A 12,856-nucleotide genomic window follows, 5' to 3' on the forward strand; every position below is an offset into this window, starting at 1 on the left:
AAGCTGCATGTTTCATGCAAACATGGGGGATGTAAAAGGTGAGAGTCTCGATCTTCACCTTCAAAGATATTTATATTAGAATTACTAAACACTCCCCTGTTTGTCAACCAAAAGAACATCAAAAGAGCTAGAATAAAATACTTATCATATTGCAGAGCAGGTATTAAACAACACCAAGCAGAGCGCACTCAGAAATGTTGCTTAAAGTCCTCACACTCAGTGTGCACGCTTCATTTTACGAAAATAAAAGTGGTCCAGGAGAACGAGGCCATTATCATAGTAGCTTTTGACCAGGTACAAAACAGCAAACCCCAAGTGGGATGAGTAACATGTTTCTGTAAAGTTTGGGCACCATCTACCCTCTTGCATCCTCCTCCAGAACATGCTGGAGAGAGAAGCATCGACAGGGTGGCCTGCAGTGCTGGAACAGAGTCATATATACAGCCACGTGCTTTCCACCTAGCAAGCTGACAATCAGTCTAGTTACTATCAGCAAAAGTATTCATTAGGTTGCCCCTCTATCTTTGGTATTGCTTCTGAGTCCACGCTGGATCGGGCAGACAGCAGCCTGTTCGACTCATCAGGGGTATGTCTAGTCAAGTATTCTCCTTCTACGCCTTTCACCTTGGCCCCAGGAGACAGGCTTTCAAAGGTGACATAGGACTCCTGAATTTCCTTAGGTTTCCGCACAAAGCATTTTTTGCAGCGCCTTTTCAGTGCTCCGCAGCAGACCACCAACGTGAGAGGAACAGCAATGACACAGGCCACACTGATGACAACCACATTGATGAGCTTCTGGGTCCCTCCAGCGCTGGCAACTTCGTCGGTGGAAAATATGATGCATTGCTCCTTCCTGGGGATCAGCCCTTTCACGCAGACACAAACAATGTATTTGGTCTTTGGCAGCAGCCCATAAATGGTCACCTTGGTCTTCCCTGGCTCCACGTTGATCCGCCTCATGTCTCTCTCTCCAAAGATGGCATAGAGGACACTGAACACTGTTGTGTTCTTTGCCAGAGGTGCTTTCCAGGCCAGGGTGACACTCTGATCATTGTCTCCTATCACCCGGACGGACCTCACGATTCTCTCTGGCTCCTGCTGACCAGTAGGCGGGCTCACCAGCAGGTTTCTGGGGTTGCTATCTTGTGCCACATCTGGGAGGAGGAGGCCCTCTCCAGTGCCCACTCCACCCTCCAGGGTAGGCACGGTGGAGGTGGTGATAACATACCTTGCCACTAGCTTGTCATTGTAGGCAGCTGCCTCCATCCCACTTGCCTTCCCACTCCATGCGCCTTTGGCATTAGAGTTGGGGTCATCCGTGCTTTCTGAGTCCGTGATGATGAGAGATATGAACGCCTCTGTTGCCCCCAGAAAATTCTTTGCTTTACAGATGTACTCTCCAGAGTCAAGATAAGAGACTACAGGCAGGCCCAGAATTGACCAGCTCATCCCATCACTGGAAATCTCTTGGTGAACTGCAAGAAAGGAAAAATGTTAAATAAATAGGCAAGAGTCAATAGAATTAAGAACATGATTTGTAAAATATTAAGATTTAATCAGCCAAATGCCTGCAGTAGAATCATAATTTCTTTTTGCCACAAAATTAAAGTAAATCCAAGAAAAGGACATTAACACTAAAATTAGGTTATATTGGGATTTACACTGCTTCAGAACAAATATATGTAAAGCATTTGATGCTATTTCCTCCCAACTGATGTACAGTTTGAAAACAAAACAGGAAAAGTTCTTCCATTGAAAATAAAATCTTAAAAGCTCTTATGCAGTACTAAAATGAGTGAAGGCAGTAGGCAGTAACATGACCTAGTTGAACATTAGATGCAGTCCTCTGAGTACCAAAAAATACAAACAGTGGAGACTTTCTTCTAAAAACCATATAGGGACCAGTCTAGAGGATATGGAGAAAAATAACTGAAAAATAATATCCCTTTTACTGCTAAATTAGTGCAGGTTTTTATATTGAACCAAACACAGGGAAGTCTGATCACTTACCACTGAACGATATGCACACAGCTGAGTGTTGATTTTCTCACTTGGTTTACCAGGAGGCTAAAACTAGGTTTTTTTGCTTTTTTTCTATTTGTGCAGAAAAACAAAGCTGGGATCATGCAGAAGGGTAAAGCACCTTCTTCACTGTTTAACCAGCCTCCTTAGGATGAGCACGTACTATCTCTGCCCTCTCCCATTTTACAGGTAAACCAGGGGAAATGTCTGAAAGGCAAAGGTAAAACAGGACGCAAACTTATCCCAAGCCCTCGTGGGGTCAGGATCCAGCCTTGGCAACCAGGGGACATTCCAAAGGCAGTGAAATACAATGGCAGCAGAAGTTACTTTTTCAGTTTAATTATTTATTGAATGGTTATATAAAACATAAAGCTACCGGTCTTCCTATGGCACTTCCCCATACATACAGACTGTGGACTGTTTCTCACTCCTTTCTATTCAGAACACCAACATTTCTAACAGTTGTATTATAGCACTGGCACAGAAGCTGCCTTTGCTGAGAAATAATGTATATTTTCAGCCAACTTTTTATTGAAAGGTGCTAAAGTCTGATTTAAAGGGGCACAAAATACATCATTCTCAGTTGTAGCTCAAAGTAAATTCAACATACGCTTTCAGGAAAGCATTCTCTGTTTTATTTTTTGCTGTGGTTCTCTTTCAAGTGTAGGAGGGATGTTTGCAGGGGTAGACATTGTCATGTTTGCAGGGGTAGACATTGTCATTATGAGGAGCAGCTCTGCTACATCCTACACACCATCCACAACAGAGCAATGACTTGTGCAGATCCCAAAAAAGGATATTTATTACAAGTGGTTCTACCGCTGTGAAAGAAAAATGCTCTCTCCCCTGTTTCTGTGCACTGAGGAGCCCATTATCCCTTTGAAGATCAGACCCCATACTTAGCAATTTATCTGCCGAGTTTAGGCCCTCTATGAAAGTCAGGACCAGGCCTGGGAGACAGTAGCATTCAGGGAAGGTTAGAGTGATGAAGGTTCAGGTCCTGATCTAGAACCTCTAGGGCAAAAAGCTAAGGACAACTGCAAAGGTTTCTTCACTAAGTTCCCCAAACATTAAAGCACCAACATTACAATTTGGGGTCCAATCATTCTTGTGAATGGAAATGAAAACATGATCACAAAAACAGTGAAGGCTTCCCCCATGAGAAGGGTGAGCACAGAAGAGGGACTTGGTCAACATTTCTCTCACAGAGCATTTTCCAAAGACACCTTGTCAATCCATCAGAAATGAACCCCTTCTTGGAAACATTTTCACTGACGTATTCATAGAATCACAGAATCATAGAATGGTTTAAGTTGGAAGGGACCTTGAAGATCATCTAGTTCCAACCCCCCACTAGGGGCACCTCCCACTAGACCAGGTTGCTCAAAGCCCCATCCAGCCTGGCCTTGAACACATCCAGGGATGGGACAGCCACAGCTTCTCTGGGCTGTATTGTATCCTTCAGCAGTTTAGTGGCTCTTTTCTCCTTTAATGTATCAGTAACGTAGCATGTTTGTGATCTTTACTTCCTTTGCCACAGCAGATTTGAATCCCAGTTGAATTCACATCAGACAGAGATGTTTACTGACTTATTAATAGTAGCTCATCATTACACTCAAAGACCCATAAAATAATTCAGTGGGAAGCCTTTTCAGTGACTAAATAACTAACCTAAAAAAGCCTCTTGCTACGGTTGGACGTATTTAATTTCTTCAGCTCCAACAGATTTGCAGAAAACCCCTCAACTCATCTCACCACCATCACAATTGTTATGAAACAAAGCAAAAACAACTTTTTACACAATAGTATACATTTATCTGATGATATTTAGATCAACATGTAAGTAGTTTTATAGTTTAGAGAATATCACAATGCTATAGTGAATTACACACAATACTATTGTGAATTATAGTGAATCTTCATTTTGCATCACTTTCTTTTTTTGGGTCTTTTATCAGCAGGAATGATCTATTGTCACAGAAGCTTCCATTTGCTGTACAATCCGTAGAAAATAAAGGTGTAAGTCTCCCTCATTCATTCCCTGTGTATGAGAAAAGCTTAAACCAAACCCACCTGTGCCATTCAGTTGAGCACCATCAGCCCTTCTCCAGCTGAGCTCAGGAATGGGCACCCCCGTTGTCCCACATCGCAGTAGCACAGTGCTGCCCAGGATGGTCTTTACTTTGGCTACGGACGTATGTACAACAGGGCTTTGACACTTCCTTAGCTCAACTTGGCTGAAGAAGACTCCTGCAAGGCTCCGGGGGGTGAAGCATTTCAGCCTGGGCTCAATGAATGCTATGTTAGGAGACTGGAAATTCAGGAAATGGACCATTTCATAGAGACTGCAGTCACATACCCAAGGATTGTCTTGCAAGCCTGCCAAAATAAACGAGAGCACTAAGTCACTCCAACAGCACCTTTTGTTTCCGCCACTTTTGTTTCTATTTTTCAGGAGGACAAACTGATAGGCTCCTAATCTGGCCAGCAAGGACTGCCTGTGCATATGCAAGGGTATGCGGGGGAGGAGGGGAGGTGGTGTTGCCCCGGCAGCCCCTCACTGCTGTTGGCTGAGCTTGATGGATCCCATAGTTGCCAGTTAGTAGAAGGGAATAAATATGGCTTGCTAAGGTATCTCAAAATCTGGAGCTGAAATCATATTCTTTAAATTCAAAGCAGGATTATTCATACCATAAAAACATCACCATTTGTTCACATAAAGAAGCAGAACAAGAAGTTATTATAGACACATTTGGTTCCAGGATGGAAAAAACAAGTCACCATAGGGGAGGGATGGTTTGTTTTGGGGTGTGGATTTTTTTGGTATGAAGAGACTATGCAGTCTCTTCCTTAGACAGGCTAGGAAATTCTTTTCACTGGAAGTTATTAAAATATTAGCCAGATTATCGGGCCAACTGTCAGGACTGCAATAGGTGTAGGTGATCCTACTTAACTGTAAGAGTTCTCTTCCAGCCCTGTTATCCTAAGGTGTTTTTTTTTCATTATTGTAGTAATCAGTTGTTTTTCCTGAAATGCTAATTTATACTTGATAATATGAAAGAACTGTTTTAAGGAGTAAATTAAAGAATATACATGTTATAGTATGTAAAAGAACATAAATAGACAATAACTATATGAAGAATATACACAGAGAAAGGAGTATATTGAAGAATATACTCCTGTTTCAGAGTCCCAGAATGTTTCCCTTTTTCTTTTTTCTGCTATCTCAGTGTGCGCTTCTTGAACTCAAATTCTGAAAAAAATGAGACATTACTCTATTAAAAATAGACCTGTGAAGATGGTACTGAAAAAGCAAAATAGGAACTAGGTCAATGCACGAACAGAAGTTACTGCATTCTGATTAAATCTGTGTCATCCTACTTACAAATATTCATATTCATCTGTCCTGTGGACTGCTTATGGTCTCTAACAATTTTAGCTAGCAAAATTGGCACGGGGGATATTTATACTACCTAACCCCAGGCATGCATTTGAAGCCTGGAGCACAGTGTCCCAGGCCTCCTGCCTGCCACGGGAGTGAGCTCTGCTTCCTCCAAGGGAGCTTCACCTCCTCTTTTCCGCAAAAACATGGCTTGGGGCTGGCAACTGCCCGAAAGTAGAGAGTACTAATACTCCCTCAATTCCCAGCAGGAGGAAACAACAGCTGCCCATATTACGGTGCCCACTTTTGCTGGCCCCTGGTGCCCTGCAACAGTAGTCGTGTGAGCAATGGCTTTCCAGCAAGAACCCAGTTATGACACAAGCACAGAGGGTGCACCACAAGGCTCCATGAGCATAAAGGAACTGCTTGAATTTGCTAGAGTTAACAGAAACACAGGGTCAATCAAAAGCCCCTGAGGTCTCAAACTGTTTTAAAGGCTGCTGAAAAATCTCTTGCTGAGACCACCGCATATCATCCTACCCACGCTTGGAAGGGATCTGAAAGCGGTGGACTTTGGTGGGAGGGCATTTCTTATAAATTAATGTATTAAAGTTAAGGGGACTATAAAGAATGAAAGTTGAGAGCTTGGCTTTGTTGTTTTATGGCATTTTTGCTAGCAGCTTACTTTTGACTTCATGCACTAGAATTTGTTCCAGATTCCCTGGCAGGTGCCCCAGCCTCCGGTGATGCCACGGCACCCCCAAAGCCCCAGTGAGCCCTTTGCTGCCCTGCACAGCACAGTCCTGTGGGCTCATGTGGGCAATCCTCATGTGCAAAAGCTTGCAGCCTAGGCACAGACTGTCAGCCAGCAAACAACCGCTGGAAGTACTTATTCTTGAAGTAGTCTACAAGGAAGGGCTCTGAAGAGGAGTCACAATGATGCATTGTAGACAAAGGAAGGGACTGGGCTGACTTTTTATTATTCATAGATATTTTTTTTATGCCTCCATGAGACACAGTCATGGGCAGAGTGAAACAGAAACATGCAGCTGTGTTCTCCCATTCTGCTCCTGCGAGGGACATGTGTTTCATATACCTGGTCCCTATGGGTGTCAGCAGAATAGGACCTAGGAGCTGGAGCATCTGTACATTACTGTATTAATCTTAGCATTATACTCATTTGCCTACATTAATTTTTTAGGATCCTGGCACAAGCAACTTGTGCACAGCTGGCTACGTAAACACTCAGGTTGGCCACAAGCATCAAAGCATGATCTGTTCTTCTTGACAAAATGCTCTCCTAATCTATATTGAATGAAATAACATTTTTACATGTGACTTGACTCTAAAAAATAAAGAAAAGAGTATGATCTAGGCAGTGTCTTGTCATGCCACAAATGAAATGGGCAATCCCAAACAGCCAGCTTTGGCTTAAAGGACTTGATACCGCATCTGGCAAAACAAGATGACGAAACACCTGCTCCTCTCCTGATGCTAATGAAACCTTAAACAACATCTGCTAAGGACAATAAAAGCCTTGTAGGTGGCAATTTGAATCTTTTTTAAGTCTTGTTTCTCTTTCTACTTCAATCTGGTTTTAAAAACTTTACCACCCTAAATTTATCCAGAGAACAAAGAGCAGCAGGTACATCCCAGAGTGAGACACAACTTCAATGTCTCTGATGAGATTATCAGCAAGTGCCTGAACTCACATCCATGGCTGTAGAGACAGTACACACAGATGCACAAACCCTGCAGATCAGACACAGTCAGTGGAGCTGGGTCAGCTCGTAGCAAGCAAAGAGAGCAGATGGCAGCAACTCTGAACCATCATCAACCTGCCATGGATTTGAACCAGTGCACAATGACTAAAAGGCTGAGTACTAATCCCCTGAACTAGTAAATGTGCTCGAAACCTCATCTGGGGATACTGCAACTGAGAAGATTCAAGACAGTCATTTGTAATACACCCTCTGACACCAAAATGGACAATTGCCCCAAAGCCATACTTCTGAGGAGCCCCAAATGGTCACCAAAAAGTGGATTCTTGTAATTTTATGGCTGCCCTTGAAGGCAGCACTATCTTGGTGGCTTTGGGGAGGCTAGGATTTCATTCTGCATGAACAGACAGACAAGGTTCTGGAAAGAGACAAACTGGCAGTCCTGACCCAGATTTTATGCTCAGTGATGGCTTTATTCGTGTTTAATTTGGGCCTAATAAATATCCATCTTTGTATTTAATGCTGCTTAAAATGGATCAATTCCATAGTAACTGTTATTAGAAAAGAGCACAGGAATGATGTGGAGCTCTCATCACATCTATTTCTGTCAAAAATGGCAGTGTCAATAAATAAAAAGGGCTTGAGCAAGAGCGACTGGTTTCGTGTTACAAAGATTCAAGCAAGTGACGAAGTTTATGGTGTAATAAGCTGTGGGGGGGAGCCTGAGGGGAGTTTGTTAATATGTAAAGGAGTTTGCACACTTTATAGGGAGTATTAAATTGTATACAGCAGCATACTTGCTGTGGTAACCACTGTGAGTGAAAATGCTGCAATAAGATGCAGAGCTCCTGACATTTGTGCCCCCTGCAAAATGACAGGCACTTCTCTTACCTAGTATGATCTTGGAGTTATCGTTGGGAAAGTAAGGGACAGCCTGAAGGTTGGCCCAGGTGGCAATAAGAGCCTGAGGAAGAGTCATCAGCTTATTGCCAGACAGGTCCAGGTATGTGATATTCTTGACATAACGAGCAGCATCTGGAGGGATTGAGGTAAGTTCGTTGTTGTGTAAATCCAGAAGCCTTAGCTGTGGCATGTCAGCCAGGGTTTCCCAAGGGAATGATATTAAGTCGTTCCCATCGAGCCTCAGCTCCTGCAAGCGACGGAGGCCCTTGAAGGTGATCGCACTGAGGCTGGCCAGGGAGTTATAGGGCATCCAGAGGTACTCCAGGTTGTGGAGCGTGTGGAAAGCCTCTCCTGGAACCCTGCGGATGGCTGTCTTTTCTATCCGAAGCTTGGATGTATCTACAGGGATGTTCACAGGAGTGAGGGTCATCTCCGGGTCATTACACAGCACAGTCCTTGTGGGAAAACACAAACACAGATGTGACTTTCTTGTACTTTGAAAAGGTTTTGAAATTTTATTTTAATGCAAGATTTTGATCTGCCTTTTTTTTTTTTTCACAAGCTTTCTTCCTGTCATTTCTTACTTGCTGCTGATCTCTACATCATCACCATCAGTACATCAACTTGCAGTAATTTGTATGTACCTTTTGACGGCAGAGATAGCAGTGTTGTGCCTCTCCTGGAGTGGTGTGAGTCTGAGTCTGGCCCATAGAGTGTGGCCCATATGCTTTTTTTTTTCTTTCCCTTTTTTTTAGAGTACTTATGATAGCAGTGACGACATTCATGCACAACATAGGATTGCAGTGCAGGTTAAAACAAAAGGATCCACAAATTGAACAATAAAAGACATACAAAAAGAAGCCTTACTGACATGTGGGATGGCAGGAAGTAATACAGATTGAATATGGCACAGGATCTTTGGTTCGTGAAATGAGGATAAGAAAATCAGCTAACAACTCACTGGCAATACACCACAGCAAGCTCTGCTTTACTATGAAATAGTCTGGAAGATGTGTACAGATGGTAGCAGTCACTGCACCTCAGGCATGTACAGTTATGAGAGTGAAAGTGCAGAAAATTAACTCTTTGGAAAATGCTATACTAAAAGCAAGGCAGATTTATGTGTCATAATCTTTCCTTCCCATTTCTAATCTCTAGAGGTCAAATCATGAAAACCCTACACTGCTTTTTTGCATCCTTTGTACAAAAAATTGTGACTTTGACTTTGCCAATATGTGGGATTGTAGATAGCCATGAGGAATGGAGAGACAAAACAGGTCTCTGAGACTGCACTTTAATTTGCCTATCAGCAAGGAGAGAAAGGCAAGTTCTTAAAATACAAAGCCACCTTGCAAAAGGTAACAGGTTAGACAGGCATGTCCCACTCCACATGCTAAACAAGATACTGCAAGGAATGTAATGTGATCAGTCAAGTAACATTTTCTTGTCACACTGCCTGGCTGATAAACAGAATACTACAAAGCTGCCAAAAGCAGATTGGTTTTGGCTGAAAGCAATTATTCCTCTACTACCAACAAAAACAAATCGCTGAACTGCTCATGCAAGTTTCCCAGAGTTAAATGTTATTTTAGCTTACAGTTAAATTGTTAATTTATAATCAAAAGCATAGTACATTACTCTCATCCAGCACTTTTATTGTGGCATTAAATCCTGCCCATCCTCAGCTGAAAGTTGAGATTTTGAGGAAGAGAAAAATCTATCAAATAACAAAAATCTATCAAATAAGAAAAATCCAGAAATCCTCTTGCAATAAAACATTTTTTCGTGTAGGCATGACACAAAATGTTTAATAACAGAGACAGTATAGCAGTAAAACAGCGTGCTTCTCATAGTGTCCGTAAACTATGTCAGTGAGCACTAAACATTTAAGCTATGGGATAATCTCCCTCTACTAGTGAGAAATATGAATCATAATGCAGAAAAAAAATAGGTGACATTATGCTCTTTAAGGCACTAATGGATGTTTGCTTTATTATTTATTTTACAAAAACACACTACAGCTTTTTCCAGTCACTAAGAGGAAATTCCCCTGGGAACTGTGACATTTATGGAGCAATAATTGGTTCTCCTGCTATTGCACTCCCTTTTAACAATTGCAGACTACTTGTGTCTCTACCATGCTTCATACTGGGAAACTTTCTGGTATTAAATATATAGCGCCATAAAAGAGATAAGAAAGTAGATCTATTTCATGGGGATCCAAAACATAGCAGACAGCCTTTCATTGCAGTACTGTGGTCTTGTCTATAAAAAAATTCTTCCAAAGGATTTTGCATATACTGTATCTCTGTCACAAAATCTCCTCTCCTGTGAACCACACCTTATAAAAATGTAGCCTGTATTTCATTAAGTCAGATCATTACTTTGTGATTACCCTTCAGAAAGACGTTTTTATTACAGTCCTCCAGAGAAGTGTCTGCACAATGGCGTTGCATTCAAAAATGGATGCCCTTCTGATCTTGTCTTCTTTTTAAACTGAAAGTTTCCAGTCTGATAATTATCTGGTTTTATTTTTAGTATTATTATCACCTATTTTTTTTTGGTTCGTTCCCATCTAGACTCTATCGCTTTGCCTAAAATCTCCAACTGAAGGACTTTTTAAGTAAATGGAATTGCATTCGGGTACCACAACACAAACCAAACCTAGTTACACTTTAGAAACAAACCAGCAGAGCAGAATTAAGCCTTTTAAAACTAGCATTTTCAGCATAAAGGTTAAAAAAAGGAAATGTTCTTTAAATTTTATTCCCTTTTTGCCATTGCACCAGCAGTAATTATGTCACTTCTGTTCTCACAGAGGAGATGCCCAAACGCTTTCTCTGAAATCAGCTTACTGCGTTTTCAGAAGCTAATCCCCTGCAAATAAAGCTAGAGCGCAAAGCAACTGGAAAAATAATGGACACAAAGTCTGGATGCAATATTTTCTCCTTCGAGCATCATTACAAGAGGAGAAGAAATAAAACCCCCAACACCCAGAGAAAGAGCGGCAACCCCCTGGGGAGAGTATCGGCATACCTGGCTTTCGTCCCTTCGCTGAGGCTGTGGAAGGCGCAGCTGCACTGTGATGGGCATGAGCCGCCCGCCCGTGGCAACCCTCCGAGCATTAAGCAGCAGAGCAAACTCACCACGATCCACATGGCTACCTGTGCATGGGAAGGACACCTGGGCACTAGACAACGTGGAGGGTTTCGTCTATTGTTTTATCCATTGACCGGTCACATCTTGTTAACTCCCTTTCGTTTTCAGCCGCACTGTGATCTTCCAGCCCTCGCTGAGTCCATCAGATAAAAAAGGATAGGCAGGGATTAAGGATGGGGACTTGAGTTATTTTCATGAAGGTGCTTATTGCTTCCTGGAACCATACTGACAGCATTTCTTCCCTCGGGGAGCCCCATCAAAACACCTTCCTCGGGCAATCTCTGGCTCTTGTGCAAGAAAAAAGCAAACATACATTTTGGGTCCTGCATCACAGGCAAGATAACTGTTATCTGACCGGGAATGAGGAATAATTTACTTCCTCACAGGGAACTTAAAAATAGTCTCTTGTGCTGATGGAACGTAAGCCTCCTATATAAGAATACTAAAATATATAGTGATACTATTAAAAGGTTTATTTTATTTTAAAAACCCCTAGTTTGATCAAGTGATTATTGAACTGCTGGCAACAAGGCTGATTAACAAACAATGAATAAGCTAGTAAATATGCACATATTTCAGGGCTAGCACATGCCTGCAGGTCTGAGCACTGTGCTCTGACTTGCTGATACAGCAAAGCCCAGACCAGGGACCATTTTTGGGTATGCCACCTGATGCAGGGCTATGGGACAGCTTCAGAAATGCCAAGAAAAGCTCAGCTCTGTCTTAAGGACAGCCCAGGACCAAGTGACAAATTATTTTTGTCCGCTCCCCATGAAGACAGCTGTTTCCCACCTATAGCAAAGGCAGCCATAATTGCAAAGCTGACAGAGACTACCCGTGTTTTCAGCAGCCTTCATCTGACTCCAAAGAACACAATACATGTGAGAAAAGTAGAGCACAAATATAAAGCTTCAGAAGTTGCTACTTGAGATGGGAGCAGAATTCTATACATACTAGCAAGGGCATCTCATGTTTATATAGATAATTATTTTCTGTTGAATGTGAAGGTATATAAATCACTCACACTGCAAATGTGCAATACTCCCTTAAAAGTAAAAAGCTTTGGAGAAACTAATAGATGATTGCTTTCAACCTGATCAGATTGCTACTCCCCCACTTCCCAGCCATACTGCGTTATAGCTTTGGCAGAAAAATTGACCCCTGTGTCAGACACAAAACAGAAAACACAAGTTAAAAGTTAACAGAAATGAGGAGTAACTGAATGGAGCTGAATAGGTAGCAATAAAGCACTAACCAGACACTGCTCCTTCAGAGGTGTTTTAGGAAAATATTTCTCTTTCAGTTCTGGAGCTCTGGAAAGCCTCAGTGCCCCACAGTGTTACAGGGGAAAGTCCTAGATGCCTCACTCCAGTGTAAAACATGAGCAATTCTACTAAAATCCTGGACCTTGTTAATTCAACAGGAACTCTGCTATCTCTTTCACCCAAAGAAATGGGAGTGTGGGATCAAATGTAGCTGATTGAGGCAGAAATCACCTGGCATCCTGTTGGCCTTTCAGCACCGGTCACTTCCCGGCTTCCCTTTTCTTTACCTAAGGTTAGAGAAGGGGAAAGGAATTAAAACCGCAAACATTTCTCTAAAAATTAGGTTGTCTTGGATCTTAATTATTGTCATACTGATCAGAAAAAGTGCCTATCACAGTCTTTTC

At 42.1% G+C, this 12,856-nt stretch overlaps 1 protein-coding gene across 1 annotated transcript in view; it reads right to left on the reverse strand.

Annotated features, from left to right (window-relative positions):
* Window positions 1-489: 489 nt before the first annotated feature.
* The window catches only part of LRIT1 (leucine rich repeat, Ig-like and transmembrane domains 1), a gene marked incomplete at its 3' end in the record, with an annotated part of 66,231 nt that continues 53,864 nt past the window's right edge, over window positions 490-12,856 (reverse strand). The window contains exons 3-6 of the mRNA XM_082486711.1: window positions 11,065-11,192; window positions 8,017-8,483; window positions 4,096-4,401; window positions 490-1,475 (exon numbers count right to left, since the gene is read on the reverse strand). Coding sequence (XP_082342837.1) covers window positions 490-1,475; window positions 4,096-4,401; window positions 8,017-8,483; window positions 11,065-11,192 — 1,887 coding nt within the window. The remainder of the gene's footprint in view (window positions 1,476-4,095; window positions 4,402-8,016; window positions 8,484-11,064; window positions 11,193-12,856) is intronic.

This window comes from Vanellus vanellus (genome assembly GCF_965231255.1).
Source record: "Vanellus vanellus genome assembly, chromosome: 7".
NCBI lineage: Eukaryota > Metazoa > Chordata > Aves > Charadriiformes > Charadriidae > Vanellus > Vanellus vanellus.